Source organism: Camelina sativa, chromosome 1 (assembly GCF_000633955.1).
Source record: "Camelina sativa cultivar DH55 chromosome 1, Cs, whole genome shotgun sequence".
NCBI lineage: Eukaryota > Viridiplantae > Streptophyta > Magnoliopsida > Brassicales > Brassicaceae > Camelina > Camelina sativa.
In genome coordinates, this window is record NC_025685.1 from 6,606,255 (window position 1) to 6,633,667 (window position 27,413).

Here is a 27,413-nt window from a genome sequence, read left to right on the forward strand (position 1 = left end):
TAGATAGTTTACAATCAATTCAAAAAAAAAAAAAAAAAAAAAAAACCCAATTTATACATGAATTATTATTATTACATGTTTCATAAGTACAAATACAAAAGACTGGATCAATCACCGGAACTTTGATCATCGTTGCTTTTATTTACTTCACTGTTGTCTACTGATGAGTCTCCAGGCTGTGTTGTTGTAGCCTTCATGTCTTCATCGGACTCTTCATTGAAGGCTAACTGACCAGAGTAAAGGAGAAGTCCAAACGCGTTGAGACCAAAAACAAATGTTGCTAGATAGCATATACCGTTGATGATAGTCCTGCAAGAAAATGAAGAGTTAGTTTGGTCTAAGAAGTTGCGAAGATTGGCTTGAGATAATGAATATAGAGAAAGGGGTAAGATAAAGCTTATATGTACCTTACGGTTACTGTGATTTGCCTAATCTGCAATAGATAGAAGATAAGCTTTTAGAGAAGTTTAAGGTTTCGGACAAAAGAATGAATGTATAGCTAATAGCCTAATAGCTGTAGCTAGTTTATACATAGAATTCAGAAACCATGGAATGGACACACTCTTCTTATACACAGCAATGATCGAAAGTGTTTTATTGAAAGAAGTCTAAGAATGGGTCATTCCCATAATGAACTTAAAAGCTAGCTGCACAATGAATTGAGAAATCGTGGACAAGGATTGGGTCCTGTGCATAATGAATACCCCAATAATGGGCATTTACAGTTATGGAGGAGGCCATAATGATACTTGGGACACAAGGTAGTAACTAATACTTAGCCAAAGCAAAGATAGAGACAGAGAAACAGCAAATGTCGAGACAAGCAAGCAATGAATGAGATCAAAAGGGGAGAGAGAGAGAACTGAAGAAACGAACCGAGAAGTTATCAGAGATAGTCTGGCGGTTGAGTCCTGATTCAACGGTAACAGTGAATTTGTAAAGGATGAGAGCAATGACTCCTGCTGATATCGCACCAAGAAACGCTTGAGCCGCCGATGGAGTTGAACTACCACCACCTTCTATCGGAGTTGAACCCAACGCTTTCAAATTATCCAATGCCTCATCTTTCAACGATTTCTTTGCTCCGGTAGATCTAAATGTCTACAATTCCAACACCAAAATCAACTCACAATCCCAAATTCTCAAAACACAATCCCCAAATTTCAAATCGATTTTAGACCAAAATCAATGATTCTTTGTTCCGTAACGAGAGGAGAATGAGAATTCACCAGTTCTTTGGAGCGTCGAGCGCGCCGTCGAACTGAGCGGATGAGGAAGACAGTGATGGCACCGGTTAGAAGCACACTGGTGGCTAACTGGAGAGGAGTAGGGTCATCGGAAGTGGCGAATATGGAGTTGGTAGACGAAAACGGAGACGTGGACGGTGGAGGAAGCTCAATTGGACCATCTTCCTCAACATCCTCCGCCACATCGGCTATTTTTTTAACGGCGGTTACCCGGATTCTATCGGGTCGGATCCTGGTAAAAGCGGATACTGTAGAGAGAGATTCCGGTAGGCCGTATATAGAGATAAGACGCGTCGGACGGAGACGGTGAGGGAGAGTGAAGAGACACTGGTGGCTCTGCAACACTAACATTTTTCTATTTTCTTAGCCGTCGAAAGCTTTTTTTTTATCTCACCATTAACGTCTTCTTCAAATAATGTATCCTCAGTTCAAAGCCTCTTTATTGTTTAGAAGGTTCCTCTCCGTAGACTCTCTAAGTGAAACAGAAGGTCTAATATTACCATTATACAAACAAAACTAGTGTCTACCAAAATGTCATCTAGTTTCACTTGATTCTATATCATATAAACTATTACTTCAATTTGCTTTTGCCCTAAAATCACAAAACCCATTATTATGTTTCTTTATCCTTGTTGTAGGTGAAATGATAAATGAATGTTTTTTTAACAAAAGGGAACAAAAGAATGAGATTCAGAAGTGAAGTGTTGTATATATATTAGAAGCATCTTGTTGTGAATGAGAATAATGTTATCAATATCAGCATTCTTGTCGAACATTACTTGCGACGGTTCGAGCCCAAAACTTGATTTGAGCTTTCATGTCTCTACTTGAATCCTTTGGAACCCAAACCGGGATCGGCTGTCCAACCACCCCAGCGGCTCGTGGGACTCTCCTCTGTTTTTGTTCTTCTTGTTTCTTCTCTGAATCAATGTCCAAATCCTTCAACATCATGATCTCTTTCGTGTCGATGCTGCTTAATGTTTTACGCAGCGTTTTTGGGTTTGGGGTCTTTTGTGCTTTGACGACCAGTTCTTGAATAGCCTCTTCTGATCTTGAGTTTCTCGGTGGTCTATGCCTTGGAATGCTTGAAAGCTGCACAAAGTTTCGAAACTTTTCTGATCAACTTCAAAAGTCTCAACAATTTAATCAAATCATCCAAGTATTAGATAAGAGTAATGTAAAAAAGAGAGATCACCTTTGAAGTGTTCTGTTTTGTTGGAGTAAATTCAGAAGAAGAAGAAGAAGAGCTAGCGATGGCTTCACGGATCAAGAATCCCATTCTTGAATCATCAACCTCCTGATCTTGAAACTCATTTCCATCGTCTTCTCTTCCTATGTAACTCGGCAATGTCTGAGTTCTCTGCAAACTCCCTCCCATCGAACAACACTGGACACTATTACTAGAACTACTACCTGTTCTGTTTCTTCTCGAACTGTCTTTTATTCCCTTTTCTCGAATCATAGGTTCCTTCTTCTTCAAGTAAGTTCTTCGTTCTTGAACCCTAATCTTCTCAGAGAACTGTCTCCTCATCTTCTTTATCTTCTCAGGCTCGCCTGCACCTTCTTTTTTCTCAATACACGGCGGTGGAACAGAGTCTTCCCCAGTGGAAGCTTTTAGGAGCTTGTTCTCCGAATCCGAATCTCCAATTTTCGAAACTTCGGGTTTGGGACAAGTGGAGGAAGAAGAAGAAGAAGAAGGTGAAGGAGAAAAAGGGTAAGGATCTGAATGACAGTACCTCAAGATCCTTGATCTTCTGTCAAGTAAGTTGTCAAAGAACCAGAAATCTTCGAGAAGATCATCGATGGCTTCGATTTGTTCTAATTCTTGATGATCATTCGAAGCAGATTCCATTTTTTTTTAGTTCAGACAAGAGATAACAAAAAGAGATAAGTATGAGTTCTTGTTTCTTCTTCTTCTTCTTTTGTTCGGTTTGTATTTGAAGCATAGATTCTGGAGACTTATTAAGAGGTGCCCATGTGGGCAACCATTCAGCACTTATTTTAGTTTTTTTACATTATTTTTCAATGTTTTTATGTGGAGTCAATGTTTTTTGTTTTGGTACAAAAAATAAAAGAATAAGATATGAGTAAAACAAAAAGGGAAAGAAATTTTAGAAATTTTCCTTAATTATAAGATTTTTTCATTTTTCAATTATTCTGAATTTTGGAATCAATATATTTTAACTTCTAGGGAAATATTTTTGACTCCACTTATTTTAAAGTTGCAGTGATACAAAAACATCTTGTTGTAAATATATAAACCAAATGTATTTCTGGAAAAGAATAACCCAATAATTAAGTATTGTTAAGTGGATAACTAAACCAAAATTACAAAAAACAAATCAAGAGGATTTCTGGCAACAACTAAGAAAAATAAGGTTTTCAACAAAAGATATGATTGCTAAGAAACGGCATAATAAGCCCTGTCATGACAGTCAACATGCCATGTGATTCTTAAACTAACATGTAACAAATTGGGTTTTCTATAGTATTAAATAATACTATTTGTTATCCATCGCCTCCTACGCGACAGCTACGAATTATAGTAACCTAATAAATACAAAGATATTGGTGATAATATCATAATTTACATGTAATGTAAAAGCATTTACTCTCTCGAGCTCTGAACCTACATATTCTTCTCCAATTATAGTGTGACATTGCATATGCTATATACTTATATACTAGTATGATTTAACAATAACTATGTTCATCAGCCGTAATCTTTATCAGGTGACATGCGGCCAAAGCTAAATCAGTCAATCTAGCTGCGTACCTGAAGATTTGTTGACAATGCTCAAGATACTAATGCTAATCTCATCACAATTATCTCAAGAGAAAGATCCAGTATTAATTAGTAACAATACAGAAAATGTAAACCCTCAGTAAAATGTATATATTTTTTCATACCTGAGCTAAATTAGTTTACCAGTACAGCAAAAATCAATGGAAGAGACACCAGTTAAAACGGGTAACAAAAGATAAAAGATGAATCAATCAAAAAGGCTTCATCTCAGTTGCAATTAACTCTACGAGAGAACCAAGGCAGAGTCTATCATATTTACAATGCAAAGAGCGGTCATCTTCAGTACTTACCGGAACCAATATTCCATCTTTGAAAATGAATTGTGGTTCAACCCAAGTCTTAGGGCTAGGATATCTGTTTGCTTCATCCAAGCTCCCTCGCTCTTCAGCAGAGTGACTGCAACATTCAACTGAGGCAAGAAAATTACCGGATAAGCGTTTGCAAGAACATGCTTCTTTTTCTGGATATCCATCGTGATCTTCAGTCTTTGCTTCCTGTGTAGTACCATCGTTTTTGGGAGAGATGAACTTTCTAACAGCAGCAATAAGCTCGACTGATACCCTCATCATGTATACCCTCTGTTGTGATGTAACTTCTACCAACTCTCAATTCGCGAGTAACTAATTTATGCATCGAATCTTGGAGGATGGAGACACAGTGGGAGCAGCACCGGTATAAACACACCAAACTAGGGTCATCCAGAGGATTAGTTCTTGCAGTCTTTTCAACTTGTTTAACTTGTTCGGGCATGTTGCTTGCAGATTCTAAGGCATGAACTCCGTCCCAGGCTTTACCATGATCTAAGTCAGCTGATTTGTCGGGATCTTCCAGGGAGAGAGTATTGAACTCCCCCGATCCATTAGGATTTTCTAGGGCAGTCTCTCCTTGAAAGGCAATGGCTGTTGTTGTAGTTTCTACCTCGCATGATCCATGGTGAGTTTCATTCTTTTCATGGTCGGCTGCAGGAGAGTTAAGATCAAGAAGAGCAGCCTGCTGTAAGGAACTAACTCCTGAATCCTCGATCATTATTTCAGTATTCGAAATATCATCACCATTTTCTTTGACCAAAGTTAAGCCATCCATACTTTGGGTTGTAAGATGGCCAGTATCTTCACGCGAAGGTTCATGATTTGTTCCAGAACGACCATTTGCAATCTCTAGAACTGGCTGATGACTATCGGTAACATCACCATTTTCTTTGACCAAAGTTAAGCCATCCGTACTTTGGGTTGTAAGATGTCCAGTATCTTCACGAAAAGGTTCATGATTTGTTCCACAACGACCATTTGCAATCTCTAGAACTGGCTGATGACTATCGGTAAGATTACTAGATATTACAGGGTCTGGCAAATTCATGTTTTGGGTATCTTGTTTCGGGTCTTGTTCTAACCCTTTTAATTGATCAGATGTTCCTTGCTCAGTTGGCTCATAACTCACTGATGTATTGAGTACAGAACATGACAATGGATTCGTCGACTCTGTTTGAGTGGTCGATTCGAAACTGTAAACAATGAAGTTGTGTTAGATATGTCTCTGTGTAAGAACAAACATATACTTAAAACAATGAAGTTATGTATGTGTTAGAACAAACATACATAAAACAATATACTTTAAGGCGTACCTTCGCATTGCATATACCCAACTATTAACCAAATCTTCCAGATAAGCAACTTGAGACAAAATTCGAATATATCGACATCTGTCCTTTCCAGCATTGATTTTTACACTGATCCGTCCAACTAAGAGCTCAAGAACTTTTCGTACCTCAATGGAGACTTCCCTCAGTGATAAATAGGTGCCTCTATACGCTGATAATCCAACAGCAATAAGGCCTCTGACAATGCCCGATGAATCTTTCCCTTTAACATTGTTGGAGTCGGAAGCAGTTATAATCTGCTCTGAGGAATTACAAGGACGAGTGATACACGAATTGAATGGCCATCCTCTCCAAGGACCAGAAACATCTGCACTTGGCCCTTGCTTAAGCTTTGATGTAACCCAACAAAGTTCAGCGAACTGAGGATACCGTAGAATTTGATAACCAAATGTGGAGACAGCTAACTGCAGGCTTGATTTCGCTTTCACATTAATGTTGATAGGTAATGGTGGAACTTTTAAAGAGCCATCATCAAGAGGTTTTGATTTACCAACTGCTTCTTCCCTTGCGCCATGATCAGTATTATTCTGATAACCTGCATCTCTGCAACCGTGGTCAGGATCCTCTCTTTGGTATTTCTTCTGTATGTCACAGTGAGTATGGGTTCTCTGATGCACCAAATGAAGGAAAACTTGGACTGCCCGCCTTGACAACTCAGTAGCAGACAGGTCAATGGCTATATCCTGGTCAGAATTTTCCGTGACTTGTACAGTGAATTGTGGAACAGCCTCAGACATAGTTGGCTGATACTCCTTTGAAAGGTCAGTCTTAAAGAACTGTTGTATCTTAGCAGGCAGGAGTTTGTAGGGCATGCCAGAAGTAGCCTATCACCAAAAATAAACAATTTTAGTATAGAGACTGTCTTCTCAGAGACTGGTAATCAACAAAAAGCATAGTACACAGCTTACATTACCACCCTTCACAAAAAGATGGAAAAAAAAATGACTAACCAAAATTACTGTAACTAAATTAACAAGAAGTCCAGACAGCCCATTATTAACTACTGCCGAAACAAGGAAAATATATTGAAGAAAACAATATTATGTAAGAAGTTAAGCATACCAGAATCATCATCTTTGTGGAAACTCGCAACGATTCTACTTGCTCAAAAAATGTGTTCCAAGCATGGGAAACTTGAGCAGCATTCTGCAATGCCTTTTCCTCTCCCATCTCTGGAAAAATGGCAGAACAATTTTCCTTTACAGAATCATCATCACACTCGACCTCCTCACTCAGTGGAGTTTCTGTCTTTACAGCCCACAAGTCAATCCTTGGCATGAATACAACACATGATTTCCTGCTAGCACATTTAACTACAAGCAGACAAGATATTCCAGTTACGAAATTGTATGCAAGACTAAACAGAAAAATGTTATGTGAATGATTAAATATCCTCAATACTGAAGTAACAGCATGGAAATTATATAACAAAATACGTACTTAACAAGTGAGTTATGCCTAACACCAGATCCCCATTTCCTTCTTGTGAAATTGTTGCTGTGTCTATCTTCTGCATCTCTGCATTACCAATAAAACAATGCAAGATACATGAAGCAAGATGTCGTTGACCAGATTTAGGTCCTCCAGCAATAAGCAGTTGGAACCCTGACTTGCTCGTTGAGTCTACAGAAGCACTTCCCAGAAGCCCAGGATGTCGGCAAACTCTGTGTACCATGAATTGTGCAGAACCCAAACTACAGTCGTCAGCACCAGGAATGCTTGCAACAGATCTAACCAAGTCACAACCTCCATCTAGTATCCCAGCATAAGAAAGTCTTTGTACTATATCCTTTACAACATCTACATCTTGGAGAAGAGTCTCAACATGAGACCACCAACCACCCTCAGTTATCTTTTTGTCGCTCAAAGCAGAACGGATCACATTTTGGACATCAACCGCAGCTTTGGAAAGAAGAGGTGGTAGCAAGATACGTTCTTCAAGATGAAAAGCAACAAGTAAAGAACACAATGGTCGCAGCAGAGAAGGCACCAAGTAAGTAGGAAGCGGGGCAGAAAATATATCACTAGCTGCTATTCCCGCACCTCTACGTGAACATGGGGGTGGGGAGCGGGATAAAGCTTCCAACCAATCTTTTTCTTCAACTGAGAAGGATGGAAGAGCAGCACGATTACTACTAGACACTCCCAACTCTGCAGCGGCCAAAGATTCTTGCAAAGGGAAACTCCTATTTAAGGCAATCATGGCAGCTTGTGTGCAGAGAGCTTGTATATCCGCACCAGCAAAACCGGCAGTTTCTTTAGCAATCCACTTGAGCAAGTATCCAGACACTGGCTTAGGCCACTTCCTCGTATGGAGTGAGATGATTGCAGCCCTATCGTCGACGGATGGTAGTGGAAAATATATCTCCCTATCAAATCTCCCAGGCCTCCTTAACGCTGGGTCAATAGCATCAGGGTAGTTTGTTGCACCTATGACCACCACTGAGCCACGCGACTTTAAGCCATCTAGTAAAGCAAGCAATGTGGATACAACAGAGCTATGTGTTTGATCTTGATGCCTTGACCGCTTGGGAGCGAGACCATCTATTTCGTCAAAAAATATGATGGATGGTTGGCATTTTTCAGCGACCTGAAACAAAAGCCTCAACTGGCGCTCAGCGTCACCAACGTATTTTCCCAGACAGTCTGCCCCTTTACGGGCAAAGTAGGCAATCCTTCTATTACCACGAGCAAGGGAACCGATCAGCGCTCGAACCACAAGAGTTTTTCCAGTTCCAGGATGTCCATACAAGAGGATACCTCTTGGAGGTGTAAGTCCTAAGTTATCAAAGAATTCTGGATATAGTAAGGGTATAAGAACAACCTCTTTCATACATTGAGTTACACCCTCAAGCCCAGCAACAGAGTCCCATCCCTCAAATGCCTTTCCACTTTCAGAATCAGATCCCCCAATATACTCAGGGGCAACTCTTAACAGATCTCGATGCAGTCTCTTGCTTTCACGTTTTAAAAATTCTTCATCTTCACCACACTTCTCAAACCACTTTTCCTCGGCTTCTACATCCTTACGCCAGGCATCATTTGAGTGTTTCTTCATCTCCAATCGCATCCTCTTGGCTTTCATCTTCTTCATTCTGACTTGACATTGACGACCATAGGGTTGGAAATGATGTCTATGGTCTGTGCAAGCAATGAGAAATTTACGGTGATCAAAGATGCAACCATTAGCTCGTGCACAAGGCTGCGAAATACAGAACACCACAGAGAAATTGTCAGAGCAAGATACAGTAACATTTCCAGCTGCAAGTTAGTTAGCCTATATCTCAGGTGAGGAAGGGAAACCAGAAAGGGAGTAGTAATAGACCAAATGATAGGTTCTTGGACATCGATCAACCCGACAACCAATGGTTGCCCCAGGTCTTGAACAACGAGTGCATTTTAAAGACCTCCCTCTGAAAAGTGCCGCCCTTATATTCTTTAAGCATCCTACACCAGCAAAATAAACCTGCAGTAAAAGAGTAAACATTAACGTTTACGGAAAACAGAGTTCAGTAAAAGGGAAATTACTGAGACGACAGTAAGAGCATAGTTACAACAGATAAATAAATGCCAAGACCCTTTGTATTGCTTAGATCAAGGAATAGAAAAGCCTAGAAAATCAAGAAATTTGACAAGCCTTTTTGTATATTCTGCTCTTTAACTGTTGTATTACATTTTCATCAAGTACAGCAATGGCAAATACAACCATGAGAGATATATCAATAGTTACGAAACAAAATCACAGAACAACGAAAGATTAGGCGAGAGAAAAAACACCAGAAGTGATAATACTGTGACAGAATTGAACAAACAATGTGTGTAAATGAACCCATAGAAACATATATAACATTGAAGTGAGAAACACATGTAAATGCAACCTAAGCAATCAAAAGATGTGTTGTGTCATATAATCAGAACCACACATTACCTCTGGACTCCATACGGCACAATTCTGATGAACCCAAGTTCCAGAAATTCCAAAACGATCATTTATAGGACCCAGTAGACGGCCAAGCCATCCAGTATCATCGCCAAAACCATCCAAGATGTCATAAATTGGCTCCTCTGACGACGAAGACCCACTATGTTCCTCTACGTTACTGTCACCATTATCTTGCATCAACTTCTTTGGGAGTTTGCCATCAGTACCAACTCCACATAAACCACATCGTCTGGTTTGTTTGAAGATTGGCTTACCAAGTCTATCTAATGAAGTGCAAATTGAGTCGACTACCTTCTTGCAAGTTTCATTCTGAATAGGCAACTCATCAAGCATTTCCACACTTTCATCCACTCTAATGAGAAACTCACTTAGTTCTTCGGTCTTATCATGAGATGGTGTACTAGAAACACCTGGCTCTCCGATGTCATCATTCTGCTTCAAACTCTCATTAACCTCGATGCTAGCTTCGTGAAGTTGTTCAGGATGTAAAGCATCTTCTTTTATGTTCTTAACTTTATCAGCAAAATCATTATCATCCTCCAGTATACCAGCGCCATTTCCACTTCCAGAAACTATTACACCCATCTCCGTAATCACATCTTCAACTCCCATCTCAATCTCATTTACCAATCCCTCCATTTGATTCCGACTTTCATTTTGCACTGCTTCCATTCTAACATTAGTATCATCTCTCATTTCATCCACATTAGCTTCAGTCTCACTTCCTGTCTTCACTGTACTACCTTGAGTCTCACTTCCTGTCTTCTCTGCACTACCTTGAGTCCCACTTTCCCCCTCTTCATCACTATCATCAGTCTCACTGTCAGTAGTGTCGGTTACCTCCTCGCTCTCAGTCTCCGTTCCATCAACTTCATTCTCACTCTCTAGAACAACGGATCTTTTAGTAGCCTTCTTCTTCTTCTCATCTTTCTCTCTAATTTCACTGTCAGCCTGCATTGATTCCTCTTCAGAATTACTGGTATCTGACTCTTTTCCCTCATCTTCCGAACTTTCGGATTCCGTAACTTCCACTGGCGCTTTTGTTTTAATCAGCTTCCCACCTTTAGGGGATCCACTTTCCTCTTCCCTTTCTCTTGCCACTGCTTTTTCACTCAACTCATAGGAACTATCTCTGAAAACGTGCTTTCTTCTCCCCTTAACCGCACCTCTCTGTCTCCTACTCGCTTGAAAACCGACGTTCCTCCTCCTTGACCTCAACCTAGATTTCCAACCATCCGGGCTATCCAAATCCCCCTTCTCCTCCTTAGTCACTCTCTCTATACTACTGGACCTCCTATCCCCGCGATTATTAAAACGCTGCCGTTTCTTTGGAGGAGCAGGAGAAGCGTCCAAGATGGACGGTATCTTCCCGACCCTAGAGCTCCGCCGAAGTTCAGAGTCAGCACAAGCTAACCCACCAGACCCACCACCACCATCATCTCTGTCTATCGAATCTCCATGGTTTTTTTTGTATTCCTCCTCACATATTGCAGCCAGCTTCTTACTCTTCTTCACAGAAGGAGAACCCAAAGGATTCTTTCTTACCTCATGCGATGATTTCATGACGAATCAAAGACGCATACAACAACTGTTCTTCTCAATGCTGAACCAAATGAACATAAGAAAAACTCACCGAACCATACGCCTTCCGAAATCAAGCTCCGTGAAGCAGTGTATCGCGACGGAGGTGCTTAAGAAAACGCATCAGAGCAACTCAATGATCAGCCCATTTATTTGGCAGAATCTAATCCGAATAAACCCAAACCCTCAATCCTAATTTTCGACTAATTTAACTTGAGAAATTAGGATTGTAATGATACAATCGAAACCTCCTTCCCTCCGAGAAGTTCGTCTCTCCGGTGATAACTCTTCCTCAATTTGCCTCGGAGTTTTGGGTCTCCACGGTGGCGCTAGTCAAATTAACAAAAAAAACTAGAAAATGGGTGAATTGATATAAAATAAATTAGCCACGCTCATTTGAAGCGAGTGAATCTCAGCCGCGTGATTCCCAGTTAACGTAACCGTCGATTTCTCAAGAACCAATAAGATTCGAGTTGACTTAACACACGCAGCTCTTAAGGCCGAAATTGGGCTTTAGTCCTGGGCCTCTCTTTTTGTTTTGGATGCTATTTTCGTACTAAAAGTTGCCGCCTATCAATATCATTTTTATCAGCCGGAACCAGTTAATATGGTACGTCAAGTGTTGAAATGTCATTGAAGGGTTATAATAAATAATAAATCAAAAACCTTCAAAATATGGAAGAGAGCAGCCTATGGAAGATGGAAACATCGCCAAATAAAATGAAGTTTGCTAGTACTATTCTATTATTCTTTTTTTTTTACCTTACAATTTAGTGGATACGTTTGACTATCATGATAGGTACTGATCATCGTCTTGGAGATGAGAAGACTCTTTCTTCTTGTACACAGCCATATCAAAACCTTCAGAAGCTCTTCTGTTTTTTGGTTTCAATCCATAGTATCCTTGCAAGGAGTTCATGGCTGGAGACACCTTCTTTTCTGAAGGCTTCAATTTCAAAGACTGGAAGGAGTCAAATAATACGTCTTGGTTGTTGCCATTGCTTGCTTGACAATAAAGCTTGCTTCGAACACCCCTCTCTGCAAGAAGAATTCATGGGAATATGATTACTTTGATATGTGGATGTCCTTTAATGCAAATCAGTAGACTCTACTTAATTCTACTTTTACTCATTCTCTTACTTGCTTTAAAGAACATTGGTTGTAAGGAACTAATCAAGATAAAATAAACTTAAGAGTTCATAGCCTGCTGCACAAACTCTAGCGCAGATGGAAACTTTACATTTTTCCAGTAGTAACTTTGGTTCTGTGGTGACATGACGAACAACAGAATTCAAAATGTCAAAACAGTTCTTTTACAAGGTAAAGCTGTACCCATCTTGGTTTGATATCGTCGCTCCTTAATACTATCTTGATCTTATGGAAACTTCTTTCAATGAGCTTGCTAACCTAGTCTAAGTTTCTTAATGTTACTTGGGAAATGCACAACAGCATAACTTACAGGTAATCTAATGTAAACAGCTCAAGTTCTGCAAAAACCTTATAAGTCACACTTTCACAGACTACATACCACGAAGAGAGGATGAAGAGGCTAAAAAAATACCCAAGATTAAGAGAGCCATTAGATAAGCATGGGGAAGGAGGATGTCTGCCAGGTAATGGTATCCGGAGAGACTTGAGAGCAAACATCTGAAGATCAGTTACAAGCCCATTCAGCTTCGTAATATCTGCAACCTGATCAATCACCACACTTAATTAAAAAAAGCACACACAAGCCCCCAAAAAGAAAAAAATAATCCTTGTAAACACGATTCATTTAGCCTTTTAAACTATAATACCTCAACACCGTATTTGATGGCAATTCCAGCGAGAGTACCCTCGTGTTCGATATAACCAGCGCCGGTAGGAGTGGTCGAAGAAGGTGGAGACGAGGTCGGTGACGAGATACGCAGTATCTTGGAAACAGATGATGATGATGATGATCTTCTCGAAGGACTATAAGGTGCTATTCTAGGATTCCATTTCCTCGTGCCATTCTAGGATTCCATTCTAGGATTCTAGGTCGTTTCCTTTGTGGCAAATTTGTTGTTGTTGGATTCACTTATTTTCATAAACCAGCCTTCAGATGCATTATTGGTTTATCTCCTTCTTTGCAAACATAAACCTTTAACATCTTCTCCATCAACTCATAGCTCCTGAGGATTTCAATATCAACTGAAATCAGTGTCATCAGAATATATAAGCTTTGTGGTAAGCCAAAGAGCATCAGTGAGTAGTGGTCTCATATCCACATTAAAAAAATTGCTCCAAGACACAGCACTAGGATCAATCTTAGTGGTAAGCCAAATCTCCAATGTTTCAATTGAGTCTCCACCCCGCTGAAATAGCAGGGCGAGCTGTTCTTCTCTAACACATGAGAGGGTCACAGTATCTTCAATATAAGAGTGAAACGGAATAGGCAGACGCGGTCCAAATCTCTCTGTTGTAAAATCAAAACAGAGTAAGAAATCTTCAACTTCGTCCTCCTCCATTTCACCGCTGGATTCTCTTAGTACGGGAGCAAAAAAATCAAGCCCTTCCTTCTCATGAGCAAAGAAATAAGCATTTCCCTTCAAAGACACGCCACGCTGATAGAATTCTACCTCCCAGTCGGGTCTGACGTCTAGAACCCTCCATGAGTTAGACCCAAAGTCATAGATCTCGAACCCGAAATAGTGTATTGAATGGATGCAATTATCCACAAACCTCAAGATTTTGTGGTGGTTACGGTTAATGTCGTATCCCAGAGCATACCTGTCTACTCTGTGGAAACTTGTATTGGGTCCTATCCACCTTGTTTGCCCCAAATAAGGATTCCACACCAAGAGCCTCGAGTTGTCCTTGAGGACGCATAACAATAAGCCGCCGCAGTGAAAAACTGTAGATACCTCGACTTGATCAAGTAAAGCTACCTGCTTACCTGCTTTATAGATAGATCAACTGATTCTTCTTCTTCCTTGCGGCGGAGATGGAATCTGACTGAACAAACCTTGGAATCCATCGTCATGAACCCCAAAAACTGCTGCTTTGATGCTGCTGCTACTGCTTTACCCACAATCCAATCTTTGGATAAAGCGTCCAATAATTTACTAGTGGATCGCACTGCTGCCAAAGATGTTATAGGAACCTTGGCGAGTATCTTGTCCCCTACCACTTCCGGTGGAAGATCGCATATCCTCTTACTCATTCTTCCAACTTCAGACACACGCCGTCTCACAAAAAAAAATATAACTAGGGCTTTCTCTCTACTACATATCTTACATATACAGAAAACCAAAAATTGGATAAAAATATATTGACAATTGTATTACACAAACCGTCAGTTACATTATTTCTAAAAATGGAGAAAACAAATTAATGACATACAGTATCAGCTCGTATGCTTAGCAGAAGTAATCAAGCTTGAGGGTCACCAGTAATCTCCACAAGAACAACAACCATCTTCAAAACTGTGAAACCGAACAGCATCTCTCACAACAAACGATATTTTCGTGATTTTAGACAACGCCTTGATGAACTCATGACAATCTGCGCATACCCTCAAGTTCTTGAACACTCTTATTGTCTTTCCTTTCTGGTTCAACCCGCCTGATGCCAATGCCAGACCAATCGCTAGCTTTTCGCTGTGAGCTCTAAGGTTCTCCTCCTTCGACTCATCGTCTATATCATGCAGCTCATGTTTCAGGCCGTAAACATATCCCAGTTCTTCTCTTAGTCTTCTTTCAACTTCTTTCAAAGTTTCTTGGATCATATGTGTCAGAGGATGTGAATCCTCTCCACTACGGAAGAAATGTACCTCTCTCTCAATTTCGACCCAGCTCATACCAGCTTCTTTCTTCAACCCTTTTATACTGCCAAGCTCTCGTGCGTTCCCTTGTTCGTTCCAGTAACCGGCTTGCCCATAAAGGTTGGACATCATCACGTAGTTTGCAGGATTGTTTCCATCCATCCACAAAAGAATCTTTCCCACTTCTTTCCCTAATTCGATGTCCCCATGTACTTGACAGCGGCTAAGAAGTGTTTGCCATATTCCGACATTTGGTTTAATCGGCATTGTGTCAATCAGATGTTTAGCTTCCTTCAAACGACCAGCTCGTCCTAACAAATCAACTACACACCCATAGTGTTCTACCCTAGGTTTGAGTCCCTGTGTCTCTAGTAACTTAGAAAAAAGTTCTTCACCTTCTCTGATCATACCAGAATGGCTACAAGCTGAGAGTACAGCTAAATAACATACCTCATCAGGGACAATGTTATGTCTCAACATTTTGTTAAAAGTATCAACAGCTTTATGGCCAAGCCCGTGCTTCCCGTAGCCAGTGATCATTACAGTCCAGGAGATGACATCTCTCAACTGCATTTCAGCAAAGTATTTCTCAGCCTCATCAACTAATCCACACTTGAGATACATGTCCACCACTGAATTTGAAACAGATGTCTCTAACCCAGATGGAAGTTTAATAGCAAGCGCTTGCATTTGCTTCCCTTGCTGCAAGAGGGCAAAATCAGCAAAGACTCCGACGAAGCTAGAAAGAACAAAACTGTCGATCCGGGAGTTAAGCTCCTGTAGTTGCTTAAACAAACCCATCGCCTCCACAAAGTCACCCTCTTGAGCATATCCAAGAATCAATGAACTCCATGAGATCATAGTCTTTTCCTTGATCTGATCAAAAGCTTTCCGAGCACTATATACATTTCCACACTTGACATATAAATCAACAAGAGAACCCGTGATGGTAACAGAACTCGGACAATGGAACCCACTCCTAACTAGAAAACCATGTAACTGTTTCCCTGCATGAATCATACCAGTGCTACTGCAAGCCTTTAACAAGCTAGTCAAAGTGAACTCGTCTGGACTTACCTTTATCTTTGCCTCTTGCATCATCCCAAACGTAGCCAAAGCTTTACTACCATACCCTGCATGTACGTATCCAGCTATCATCGCGTTCCAGCTTATAAGATTCCTATCTCCCATCAACCAAAACACTTTCTCAGCTTCATCGACTCTTCCACATTTTGAATACATGTCAAGCAAAGAATTCCCCACCTCAATCATCATTTCAAAACCAATCTTCAAGCAAAACCCATGGATCTGCAAACCCTTGTCAAGTGCGTTAAGCAAACCACAGACTTTTAGATTCGTGGAGAAAGTGAACTCGTTTGGGTAAATACCCTGACGCCCCATTTCTGAGAGAAGAGATAAGGTTCCCTTGAGGTCACCGTTAAGTACATGTCCGCTCATTAAAGCCGTCCATGAAACAACGTTTCTCTCAGGCATACTGTCGAACACCTTATAAGCAATCAGCGGTTCTTTGCATTTACAGTACATATCGATTAGATAGTTGCTTGTAATCAAATTAGAACCCGATCCGGACTTGAGAAGAAAACAATGAACTTGACTCCCTTGATTACAAAGCCCCTTCCTTGTGCAAACTCGCAAGATACTAACAAGGTTTTGTCGCTGATTCGGATTCATCAGTTCTTGGTACAAATGAAACACGAATCTCAAACTTGACTTTGCAGTTTCCCCCGGTTAAATATATATACTAAAATTTATATGTTTAATTTGTTTGACAGCTTCAGCTCAATTTGTTGTTATATTACTTTGCCTTGACCCCCAATTCAGCAGTTCGAGGCTTTTTTGGCACCCTGTTTGCTTTAGTCTTTTTCCCCTTTTATGTTTTCATTAACGTTTATTAGTGTACCATTTTTAAAAATATTATATTCAGCTATTAATTTATTTAACACTAATTAAATAAAATTATTTTTTATTTATAATTAAAATAAAATTAATATTTATTTAAAATAATTAAATTAATATTAATATATAAATATATTTTGACTCCCTCAAAAATATTATCTAGATCCGCCACTGCCTGTGATGCTGGCCCAATCTTGAGGACTTTCTTCCGCTCATGTCTTAGCCAGTATGGACTTACAATTGCTTTTTATGTTTTATATCGGTCGTATTGCTTCATCGTTTGTTCATTTTGCTCATATGTGTTGATCTTGTCATGAATCTCCCTTGTAGATTTGTGAACCAACCTAGGCTATATCTCTACAATCACGGAGAATTTACGGAACAATATCTGGGAGAATCTCTACAATTGCAGGTCTTATCTTTGTAAATAAATTATCTATGATTGTAGGGATAGCCTATGTTGGTTCAAATTAGGTTAGGGGTGTCAAGTTGGATAAACCAATCCATAACCATAGAGATTTAGTATTGAATGGATAATGAGTCAACTCAACTCATTAAGCAAATGGTTTGGATCAACCCACAACTCATTTAGCTTAAAGAATTAATGAGTTAAATGAGTTGATCCACTTAATATCATAATCAGAAATTTAGATCTTGTGTAATTTTATAAATTCATCAAAGCTTGTGTAATTTTATACATTATCCAAATTATGATAAACATGATATATGTCTCCAATTATTCAAATTTTGAAAACCAGAAAATTTAAACAATTTCAGCTAGGCTCAGCATTCACGACACAAACAACAAAGTTCCAATTTGTATCAATAATTACAAATTCAGTCTTTAGAGAATCTAACAAGACAAAAGCATAAGAGAGAAGAGTGTGTTTATGCCTTTCTGGCTCACACTCGCTAGAATCAATCAAGATCCTAAAATTACAAACGATCACCAACACAAGAGAAGTAAGTATCCTAAAATTATAGAAGTTCGAAGAAGAAGGGAGATATTTTGGTATTGTTCAATTTGGTTGGTTCAATTCGGTTACTCATTTAATTAAAAGAAAAATCGGTTTAATTTGGTATTTAAAATCAATTCAACTATGTTTGGTTTGGTTTTAGTTAACTCATCAATATTTTATTTTAATCCATTTCAACCCAATCCATCGAACCCATAAACCATTTTGATCCATTAATCCATTAAAACTCAAATTATCAATCCAATAAGTTTTTGGATTGATTTGGTTTGGGTTGTTCCATAAATTTGAAACCATTTTGACACCTCTACATTAGGTTTATGGGCGTATGGTGTCATAGTGAGAACATCACTCCTGGAAAGTATCAAGTCATCTCTACCCCAGTAAGCCAGCGATTCCTAAAGGCTTCCAGGGTTTCATTGAGATCTGATATGCACAACAACAACAAAAAAAAATATCAGAGGTTAAGTGGTATAGAGGAGATGATTTAAAGAATGTGTGTCGTTTTGTTCTACTATAAACGAGGTAGCTATTCAATACTATTGTTCAATTAATTGAAATAATCAAACTCGTATTACTAGAGACACTAATGTTACAAAGTTTGTGTTATCCATTTTTTATTTCAGTGCTATTCAATACTACCATGGAGGACACCCCTGTGGGTTGTTTGCTGTTATTTTTTTTTATGGTTTTATATTTATGGTTATATTTTACATGTTGTTGATTTTTTGTACATTTTTTAATGTGTTTGGCTATATTTTGTTGTTTTTCTTTATTTTAATTTTATATTTTATTTATTCATTTATAATGTTGTGTCGTTATCATATGTCAATGAATATTTTTGATTTAGTTTTGAATATGTTTTTTATTATTAAATTAGAAATTTAAACTTAAAACGAAAATGTGACCAGTGTTATAAATAAGGTAAACCTTTTGTTTGGTCCTTTTTTGTTTTTCTAAGTGTAATTATTTTAAAAAAAATCGTCATTTTGTTTTACTGTCATATTTTTAAAGATTTTTTAAATCAAATACTTATAAGTTTGGTTCATGCTCTATGTGTTAGAATCGTTTCTATCTAATTGTAATTTAGTTTCATCGAGTTTCTTTTATTTGTATGACTCATTGTTTATTGATTTTGTGTTAAAATGTTTTACAAATGAGCATAACATGCATAAGCCAAGCGAATAAGTGCTTGCTAATTTTGTTTTATTTATTTATTTAGGAAGTAATCTATATTTTTGACAGTTTCTTTTTTGTTTTTATTTTTATTTTTATTTTAATTGTTGGAAGTCCATGATCTATGTGTCCAAAAAACAATCCAATCATATATAAATTTAAAAGCCAAAGTTTACATGTATATAATCTTCAATTAAAAAGAAAAATATATATAGATTGTTCAATTAAAAAAACACTACATAAACTTGTACCATTGTAAATAAAGCTGCTATAAAGTTTGCAAAATTGGTGAAAAAATAAGCTTGTTATGGATCATAAAGGGGCAAGCTTGTTGTGTTTGTTATTTATCCTTGAGAACTTTACTTGATCCTGTTCTTGAACAGAAACTCGACGTTTCTTGTATTGGATTTGCTTCTTCGAGCTGTGATCTTAAGAACTGCACCATCCGAGAGCATCCGTTGGACCACCCTCGTGATGTTCTTTGTGTCATCAATTCCCAGATGGTGACTTCCCATGAGCTTTATTCCACACTGCTTCATCATTGACACCATTCCTCTGGCCTGTCATGTGTCATGTCATTTACTATTGATGAGTTTATAATAACATACAAATAGGATGATGATACATATAGATCTATCCAAGTTGTTACCTCACGGCCGTAGAAGTTCAAGTAGACGTCTTTGAGATTGATCCATTCCATAAAATATGGCGGAAGCTTGATATTTGACACCACGCATTGTTCAGGAATCTTTGTCTTGATATCCCAATTTCCACTAATTACATTAACTTAATCAATATCCTAAACATGGCAGGAGCTCTAAAGACACTCGTACGAAACTGTGTCTGTTCATAAGGAAACCAACATCAAATATTCACACAGGAAGCTCAGCTCTTAATGTTAATTCTCACCAGGTTACAAAAGCTGCGTTGTTCAGAGCCCCATCTGTATCTTTAGCCCACAAGCAATGCTCAGCTAACCAAGCTTCAAACTCCTCAACAACTTCCTTAAATGGAATAGCTGTGTCATGCCACACACTGCAATTCGACTTTGAAAAAGTTAATGCAACAGTCTCAGAATCCAAGAGAGGAAAAAGATGTTTGGAGAAGTCTGTAGACTCTAAATTAATTCCATTTATTACTAATTATGGTAGCAGAACTTAATCAACTAAAGCATTTGGCAACATATGCATAAAGGATCAGGTTAGTTCAATTAAAACATAACAAGCATTGTAGCGCTGTAGCCATATCTATATCTACACCCGGAAGTAAGGTAGAAGTAGCATACCGATCAACACCGAGTTCCCCATACTTGCCTTCGATGTATTTGTTAATTGCTTGCTGACTCATTTTTGTGGGTCTTACAAACCTTACCAAGAACAAAGAACAAAGAACAAATCATCAACCACATTGTAAAATTGAGCAATAAAATTCTTAAAGAACACATAATAAACCAACTTGTGAAATCTAGCTATGAGCAATAAAACTCCTAAAGAACATCAATTTAATAGCTGTTCTTGTGTCTAACTATGCACTTACAAGTTCTTACGCCAATGACACAAAAACTAAACCATTCAAACACCCCAAAGACCCTTTGACCATTAATAAAAGAGTTACGTCATTAAAGATAGGAAGCTGTTATATAAACCTGTGGAACAAGTCTACGACTTCCATGGTATTGGCATCTACGATCAAAACAGGAAACTCAAGAATCTCAACTTTTCCTTCCAAGTCAATAACCAAGAAAAAGTTGAATTCTTGTGACTTCTTTCTCTCAATATCAGCAGCAGTCACTGGAAGCTCCTTGGAACAATCATGGTTAAAAATCTCCAAATGGGCAGGATCATCCATCTGGTATGGACACCAACGTGAACTTCATCAGCCATGTTTAACGATTATTTAGGTGTATATAACAAACGAGTAAAGAAATAACTATAACGATCTCGAGACACAAACAATTAACAAGTTCCAAATCTCGCTCAGACATTTCATCGAACAAGTTGCAGACATTGCATAGTTGGTAGAAGTTTCGTATCAAAGCGCTTGTCTAGTAACAATCACACAAAGCAGGAACCACCCAGAAATCAAGAAAGACATGGGATTTAATTCCGCTGTAGCAAAAACAAAATTTAACAAGAACTACGAGTGTAGCGACGTGTTAACCTTTGTGCACTTCCCGTGAGTGTAATACAAACACATGGGTCTCCACCTCGCAATTTCTTTTGTTTCCATCAACGAAGAAGTAGAAGGAGAAGGAGACGAAGAAGAAATGTCAGATGGAGAAGGAGATGAAGATACAGAGTGCGAAGAGTTGCACATGATTCGTTTGGTACGAGCTAAAGAGAACGGAAAAGAGAACCGGCTATCACGGAAAGGACTAATTCTCGACATCGAAACACGAAATGCAGAGAAAGCGGACGCCATTTTCGTCGAATAGCTTGAGCTTGACGATTAAAAGAAGATGCTTCCCTTATTCAGAGACTGGGGAAAACATAAAGCTACTGAACTGACTGTTAGTTAACAAATTTACCCAATCCAAATCGAACCAGAATTGAATTTAAAAGACCAAACTGATTTATATCCACACAAACTCTAACCAAACCATACCATGAAAAATTAATAAACCGATTAGACCAAATAAATGGTCATAAACTGAGAATTCTGAACTACAAGAAGAAATGTAATAAGCTTTGACTAGCCTCAGTAATTGAACACAAACTTGGCCAAAACGAGCGGTTGAATTCAGAAATGACAGAGATAATTACATCCAAAAGTGGAAACAATTGGTAGCTGAATTCACGTTTAACCAATATACCGAGAAGAACAAAAGCTGTGATGTTTCACTTGAGCGGCTAAAACCCCGAGTAAGAGATGTTTAATCTCTAATCTTTATTGACATCTTCTGTGAAGTCTTCAATCACTTCGGCTCTATTAGATTGTTTGTTCCACGAGCGCAACTCCTCGATTTCAAACTTCAACATTGCATCACAAAACACTTTGTTGTGATTCTGCAGTTTACCTCGGCATCCTGAGGATTTCAAGTGGTCATAGGGATGGAAAAATCAGCATGAAAGAACAAGGGAATCTCTATAAGTTCGGTCGAGGTAAGTAAGAACTATCTTACCTGCAACAGGACAATTTGGATTTTTGACTATGTACTGCAGGATTGCAGCTTTCTCATAGACGTGCCTGCAATCCACACTGCAGCCAGAGAAGGATCAGAAAGACTCAGTATCAATTTTACCGCACAATCATCTATCATTCATGTAAGCTATCCAGCACAAAATGTGATAACTTCTACGCTACATAAAAGATAAAGTAGTATTTCAAGTTTTATGATACATATAGAACTCATTATCGAGTAAATATGGCTTTAAGAATCGTCCTACATAGACATCAAGCATGGGAGAGGACAAGCAAATCATCCGAACAAAACAAGACATCCGAGTTAAGGTAGAAAAAAAAGAAAACAATACACAATCATTGTACCTGCGAACTGGATCTGCTAGTTCAGTGACAGGCTTCCCGCTCAAGGGGCAAGTCATATTTAGGAGAGGGCACTGAGTACTGGTCATGACAATGTCCTCTTCATCGTCACCAGGCATAGGTTCACCTGCATGATGAACATTCTGCAGCAAAACATTGACAAGAACTTATATGGAAATCGGAGTATAGACCTATTAGATTGAAGCTAAGAATAGAAGTAAAAAAAAAAAAAGCAATACTATTCTGACAAAAAGAGAGAAAACTGAGGAACTAATGGTGTAGAAAGTCAAAAATGGCATACCCAAATCGCTTCCCTGAACTGGCGCATCAAATGTTCATTTTGTGGCACTGAAGAAGGTGCAGCCTTGAGCTTAGTGAATTCATCATCAAGCAACTTTTGAAAATTCGTTAACTGCAGTCATTAGAGTGAATCAGTCTGCTAAACCCAACAAGCAATTACGTAACACCTGAAAGAGGAATGGGGAGTACCTGTTCCCCAGGTTGGTACCCATTAGCAACAGACTGAATTGCTGAAGAACGAAGATTACAATCACTATATAAATCCAATAGCTCAGCCACAGAATTTTCAAGATCTTTAACCTGTGGAATCCAAAACATCGAAATGAACAGCAGGTATTAAGAGCATTTAGGGGAAAAAACAAAGACAGACATCAAGGAAAGAGTTTGGCTGGAGCCGGACAATACAATGTGAGGAAGAAAGAGAGATGTGATAACAAGTTGTGAAGCAATACAATTAGCCAAGAAACTATCACAATAGACGAAATTCATAGTAGTTCCCTTCAAGTTTAGTGTGAGGATCACTTCTGATTATAGCAAAATACAAAAAAAACTCAAGGAGATGAAACTGCTCTAGACTAAACTATAGGGTTACTCAGACAAACTAAAAATCGAATAACAAATTAATAACCAACCTTGTCAGTTTGATTTTCTTTCTCCAATTGAACAGCAGTGTTCTTCATCATTGTCACAGCTTTGCGGATATCCTGCAAAAAAAAAAAAAAGAGAAGTAAACATAACCAGGCTACTATGATGCAACAGCTTGTAGGAAAAACCAATTCAAACGAAACCAAAAGATAAAAGCAGATTCTTCTTAGGCTATATTTTTACCCTAAATTATAAATCCCTTGTTTACTTCCAACTAGTCAAAACCCAGAAACCCATATTTACATAAAAAAATGGCAAGAATAACAGTGGTTTGAACGAAAATACTCACGGCAAGCGTGGAATTGTTATCGGATACAAGGACCAGCGATGCGTTTTGAATCCTTCCGGCAATTCCGTCGGAAGAGGTCGCCGCCATATTTATCCCTCCTTCGCTCCAATTTTTTCCTTCCGAGGTTTGTTTTGGAGGGAGAATTAGAAGACGGAGAGAGAGTGTGACAGAGAGAGCCTGAGGAATACGATGGAGGTTTGCTGAATAAAAATGTGTGCCGTCTCCTGCTGTTATAACCGACATTGTAGTTGATTTTATTTAAAACGTTGAGAACCCAAGTCGTGTGTCGTATTCGTATCATCGCAACCTGTGTTCGTGTAAAGCTTTAAAAGGCCGCAGCCCAATCGACTATACAGAGCATAGCCCGTCTAGGGTTTGCTTAATAGACTGTCGGCCGTTTTATATTACTATAAACAACACGTAGTTAACTGTTCAAAGCTGTAGAAGACATGTGGACAACAAAAGATGGCATGCAGTTTTAAGGATATAGATCTCCGGAAAACGTCGTCGTCTCAGCTCCAATCCTCCAATTCCCGGGACTCGGAAGTCGACGAAGCCGAAGGGCCATAGCTTCCCCATCTTCGTCAAGCTTCATCAATCCATCAGCCATCATTTGAATTTCGTTTTAATTTGAGAACATGACCGATCAAGAAGGAGACTGGAATTTTTATCTGAGAATCCTAAGCAATAGCGCACGGGATTCAACGGATCCTGCTTCTGATCCATCTATACTACAATCAGTACGCAATCTTATAGACTCAGCTCGAGAAAAATGATTTAGTTTAGATGAACAAAAGGGATTCATTTGCTTGGTTTTTGTTTGAATGTGTGTGGATTAGGTGAAGAAGCTACATGGGTTCTGTAAATTGGAAAACTCAGATGATCTTGTGGCTAGAATTTATCCCCAAATCAATAAGGTCTTCCAGCGTTCGGTTGCTTCACTGTCTCAGTCCGATTCAGGGTCTTCCAAAGGCCTTCTCTTGCTAGTATGTTGTTACTTTCCCTGATAATTTTCAACCAAATTTGTTTCAGATGAGTTTTTTTTCCTACGGTTTTGGGTTCTAGCGTATGATGCATTCAAATATGATGTGTTTTGTGTTTTAGGCCATTCTTCAGTTTTTTCTTGATTTTGGGGATATGGTTCTGCACGATGCTGACCCAAGTTTGAGGACTTTCTTCCGATCGTGTCTTAGCCGGTATGGACTTGCTTTTTATGTTTTATATTGGTCGTATTGCTTCATTGTTCGTTCATTCTGGTCATATGTGTTTTCTACTATCAGTTTGTGTAGATAATTCTTGGGTATTTTATTAGGGACATTTGTGCTAATCTTGTGATGAATCTTCCTTGTAGTGAGTTTTCAGATACTGCTGTTGCAGAGGCAACTTGTGAATTCCTTATCGCGAACAAGAGAAAGCTCTTAGCGTCTTTCCCAAACTTACTCCCTCAGGTATATAAATTAGGAAAAGTAGCCTTATAAATCCTAAAACTTGCTTTTAGCTTTCAGCATCGAGAAAAGTACTCTCTTAATTAGCAAACACCTTTATTTCTTTGTTATTCCTGTGTGTATCAACATATGTAAGAGAACTGTTTGCTTTCATCTTTCTTATTTTGTGTCCATATACTTTCCAATTGTTAAAAATGTGCGAAATCTTTTTAGAATTCAGTACACAATTGCTACATATCCACCGCTTTAACAATGAAGCCAGAACAGACACGCTTGCTCTGGTCAATTGATCTATACGGATTTACATATCCATCTTCTCCGTCTAATACAAGAAATTGTATCTGCAGTTTTTCCCTTTGTTGCTTAAGCTCATTGCCTGGAATTGGGAGAAGTAAGCTGGAAAATTCTTGCTATTTGTTGATTCTGATTTCTGATTTCATGAGTGATAAGGAAAAAATATTTCTTGCTTCTTATTTCAGGTTGGAGAAGTCCTTCCTGAAGATATTTCCCGGACTAATATCACCTGGGTCATTTCTTCCTCTGTTTCCATCCATAGTAGACTTGCCAAGTGAGTCCGCTTGTCTGAAAAATGCTACTGGATTTTTTATACTTGTTTATACTCTAACTTGGAGGCCACTTAGGTGACTCCAACTAGTAACTTCCAGAGCTTGTGTAGTAAATCCTTATTGATGCTTGGATTGTATTCTCTCAGCCTGATTGAGTGTGCGAGTGTTGTGTACTAATTATATGTCTTCTTGTTAATGTTTTTGCTAGTGTTGGTTGTGGCATTAGAAAAAGTTGAAAGAAGCTCGGGGTCAGGGTCAAGGGTTGGAGGTGGCATTGCTTCAATCCAGAAGAGTGCAGCTCCAGAGGTCTTATATTTCATAAATACATTAACCGGGTTGACAGTTCAGATAGTCAATGAATGACAAGGATCCCTGTGAATGCAGATGCTTCTTGCCCTTATGGATGAAGCATATACTGGTTCAACCATCGGGGATGGAGGGGATGACTCTGAATCTGAAGATAACAATACAATAGATGTAGCTGATCCTCTGTTTCTGGAGCTTCTAAAGGACGAAAATGATGGTCTAGCTGTATGCTTTCTTCCTCGGGCTTTGCTTTATTCCAAATTCCAACGGAAACAGTTCCATATAAATATTTTCTGTTTAGTCAAAAATTTAGGGGCCTAAATGAAAGTTGGTAGTTGTTTTAATTATCTAATAGATTTGACACCGCGCTACTCCTGCATTGAGTTCAGCTCTGCAGGCTGCTGCAAGTGGTCCTCGGTCAGAAAGGATGAAGCAGACACTTAAGATTGCTCCGCGACTTCTTGATGTCTACTTTAGTGTTACATTGCGAGATGCAAATGACTGTAAGATAATTTACAGCCTTCCTAGGTTTATTTTGTCAGTTACCAACTTAGTTAGGCCTTTGACCACTAACCGTTCATGCTTGTTTTCTTTCTTTTAATGCTTTATCTTTTGCAGCTTTGATCTGTGCATTAATCCCTCTTCTTATGACAAGAAACGCTACAATGTTTCCGGATAAGAATTTTTCTCATGAGGTATCGCGCATCTTCAGTGTTACTGATATCGTACTTCCATTTCTGAATACTATCCTTAGAAAATTATTGACACATGCTAATTGGCAATGATTGTTGATTTCTCTCCTCTAAATGACTAAATCTGAGTAAAGCGTCCATTGATATTCTACTATTTGTCAGAAGTGCTATGCTTTTTTGACCTTTTAATGTATAAACCTGTTTTGCTGCGATATTGGACCTTAACTTACAGAGATATTATTTGCGTATACAGATCCGTAGGAGGCTACTGGAATTTGTACTTGCTGCATTTCAGAGGTCTCCAAGTTTCATTGCCCTGTTGAAAGTAATGTCTTCCTATGTTTTTAGATTTTTGTTTTTAAAATAAACCCTACGTCCATGCGTTACATAGTCTTTTATGATTGCCGCATATTTTCTCAAGAACTTCTTACATAACGCAGAAGCCTATAATTGACCGGCTTGGAGAAGCTTACGATGATGTTGCAAAGGTCAGTTTCTAATATTTCGACGGATCCTTTGTAAGATAATCTCCTCTAAGCATTTTCTTCCGTAGAGAGAGTTAGCTTTACAGCTGTGTTGGGCAATTGGAGAGTATGGTGGCG

The 27,413-nt window shown here is 38.7% G+C and overlaps 5 protein-coding genes and 2 pseudogenes across 5 annotated transcripts; 1 reads left to right on the forward strand and 6 right to left on the reverse strand.

Annotated features, from left to right (window-relative positions):
- Positions 37-1,647, reverse strand: LOC104779805. Its single transcript, XM_010504191.2, has 4 exons — positions 1,230-1,647; positions 877-1,101; positions 408-433; positions 37-309 (listed from the first exon to the last, which is right to left on the reverse strand). The coding sequence occupies exons 1-4, from the start codon at positions 1,596-1,598 to the stop codon at positions 108-110; spliced, it is 822 nt and encodes a 273-aa protein (XP_010502493.1). The 5' UTR covers positions 1,599-1,647; the 3' UTR covers positions 37-107.
- LOC104779811 lies at positions 1,852-3,230 on the reverse strand. The gene is made up of 2 exons (XM_010504202.2): positions 2,443-3,230; positions 1,852-2,339 (listed from the first exon to the last, which is right to left on the reverse strand). Exons 1-2 carry the CDS (start codon positions 3,097-3,099, stop codon positions 2,004-2,006), a joined length of 993 nt encoding a protein of 330 aa, XP_010502504.1. The 5' UTR covers positions 3,100-3,230; the 3' UTR covers positions 1,852-2,003.
- On the reverse strand, positions 4,119-11,582 carry LOC104779818 (annotated as a pseudogene).
- LOC104779825 (putative pentatricopeptide repeat-containing protein At3g15130) lies at positions 14,494-16,843 on the reverse strand. The gene has a single exon (XM_010504225.2). The coding sequence runs from the start codon at positions 16,708-16,710 to the stop codon at positions 14,641-14,643; it is 2,070 nt and encodes a 689-aa protein (XP_010502527.1). The 5' UTR covers positions 16,711-16,843; the 3' UTR covers positions 14,494-14,640.
- Positions 19,243-21,639, reverse strand: LOC104779834 (uncharacterized exonuclease domain-containing protein At3g15140-like). The gene is made up of 6 exons (XM_010504236.2): positions 21,246-21,639; positions 20,731-20,933; positions 20,371-20,451; positions 19,995-20,120; positions 19,735-19,858; positions 19,243-19,645 (listed from the first exon to the last, which is right to left on the reverse strand). Exons 1-6 carry the CDS (start codon positions 21,504-21,506, stop codon positions 19,445-19,447), a joined length of 996 nt encoding a protein of 331 aa, XP_010502538.1. The 5' UTR covers positions 21,507-21,639; the 3' UTR covers positions 19,243-19,444.
- LOC104779843 (E3 SUMO-protein ligase MMS21-like) lies at positions 21,694-24,042 on the reverse strand. Its single transcript, XM_010504249.2, has 7 exons — positions 23,803-24,042; positions 23,501-23,572; positions 23,058-23,168; positions 22,870-22,980; positions 22,572-22,711; positions 22,207-22,283; positions 21,694-22,110 (listed from the first exon to the last, which is right to left on the reverse strand). Exons 1-7 carry the CDS (start codon positions 23,887-23,889, stop codon positions 21,965-21,967), a joined length of 744 nt encoding a protein of 247 aa, XP_010502551.1. The 5' UTR covers positions 23,890-24,042; the 3' UTR covers positions 21,694-21,964.
- Positions 24,304-27,413, forward strand: part of LOC104779852 — a 5,819-nt pseudogene continuing 2,709 nt past the window's right edge.

Coding starts and splice junctions, on each gene's coding strand:
- LOC104779805 (XM_010504191.2), bottom strand. CDS start 1,598: ATGTTAGTGTTGCAGAGCCACCAGTGTCTCTTCACTCTCCCTCACCGT. Junction 434..876: donor CTATCTCTGATAACTTCTCG/GTTCGTTTCTTC, acceptor TATCTATTGCAG/ATTAGGCAAATCACAGTAAC. Junction 310..407: donor CAAATCACAGTAACCGTAAG/GTACATATAAGC, acceptor ATTTTCTTGCAG/GACTATCATCAACGGTATAT.
- LOC104779811 (XM_010504202.2), bottom strand. CDS start 3,099: ATGGAATCTGCTTCGAATGATCATCAAGAATTAGAACAAATCGAAGCC. Junction 2,340..2,442: donor CAAAACAGAACACTTCAAAG/GTGATCTCTCTT, acceptor AACTTTGTGCAG/CTTTCAAGCATTCCAAGGCA.
- LOC104779825 (XM_010504225.2), bottom strand. CDS start 16,710: ATGAATCCGAATCAGCGACAAAACCTTGTTAGTATCTTGCGAGTTTGC.
- LOC104779834 (XM_010504236.2), bottom strand. CDS start 21,506: ATGGCGTCCGCTTTCTCTGCATTTCGTGTTTCGATGTCGAGAATTAGT. Junction 20,934..21,245: donor CTCACGGGAAGTGCACAAAG/GTTAACACGTCG, acceptor TGTCCATACCAG/ATGGATGATCCTGCCCATTT. Junction 20,452..20,730: donor GTCGTAGACTTGTTCCACAG/GTTTATATAACA, acceptor GTTCTTGGTAAG/GTTTGTAAGACCCACAAAAA.
- LOC104779843 (XM_010504249.2), bottom strand. CDS start 23,889: ATGGCGGCGACCTCTTCCGACGGAATTGCCGGAAGGATTCAAAACGCA. Junction 22,981..23,057: donor GGTACCAACCTGGGGAACAG/GTACTCCCCATT, acceptor TAATGACTGCAG/TTAACGAATTTTCAAAAGTT. Junction 22,111..22,206: donor TCCAAATTGTCCTGTTGCAG/GTAAGATAGTTC, acceptor TGAAATCCTCAG/GATGCCGAGGTAAACTGCAG.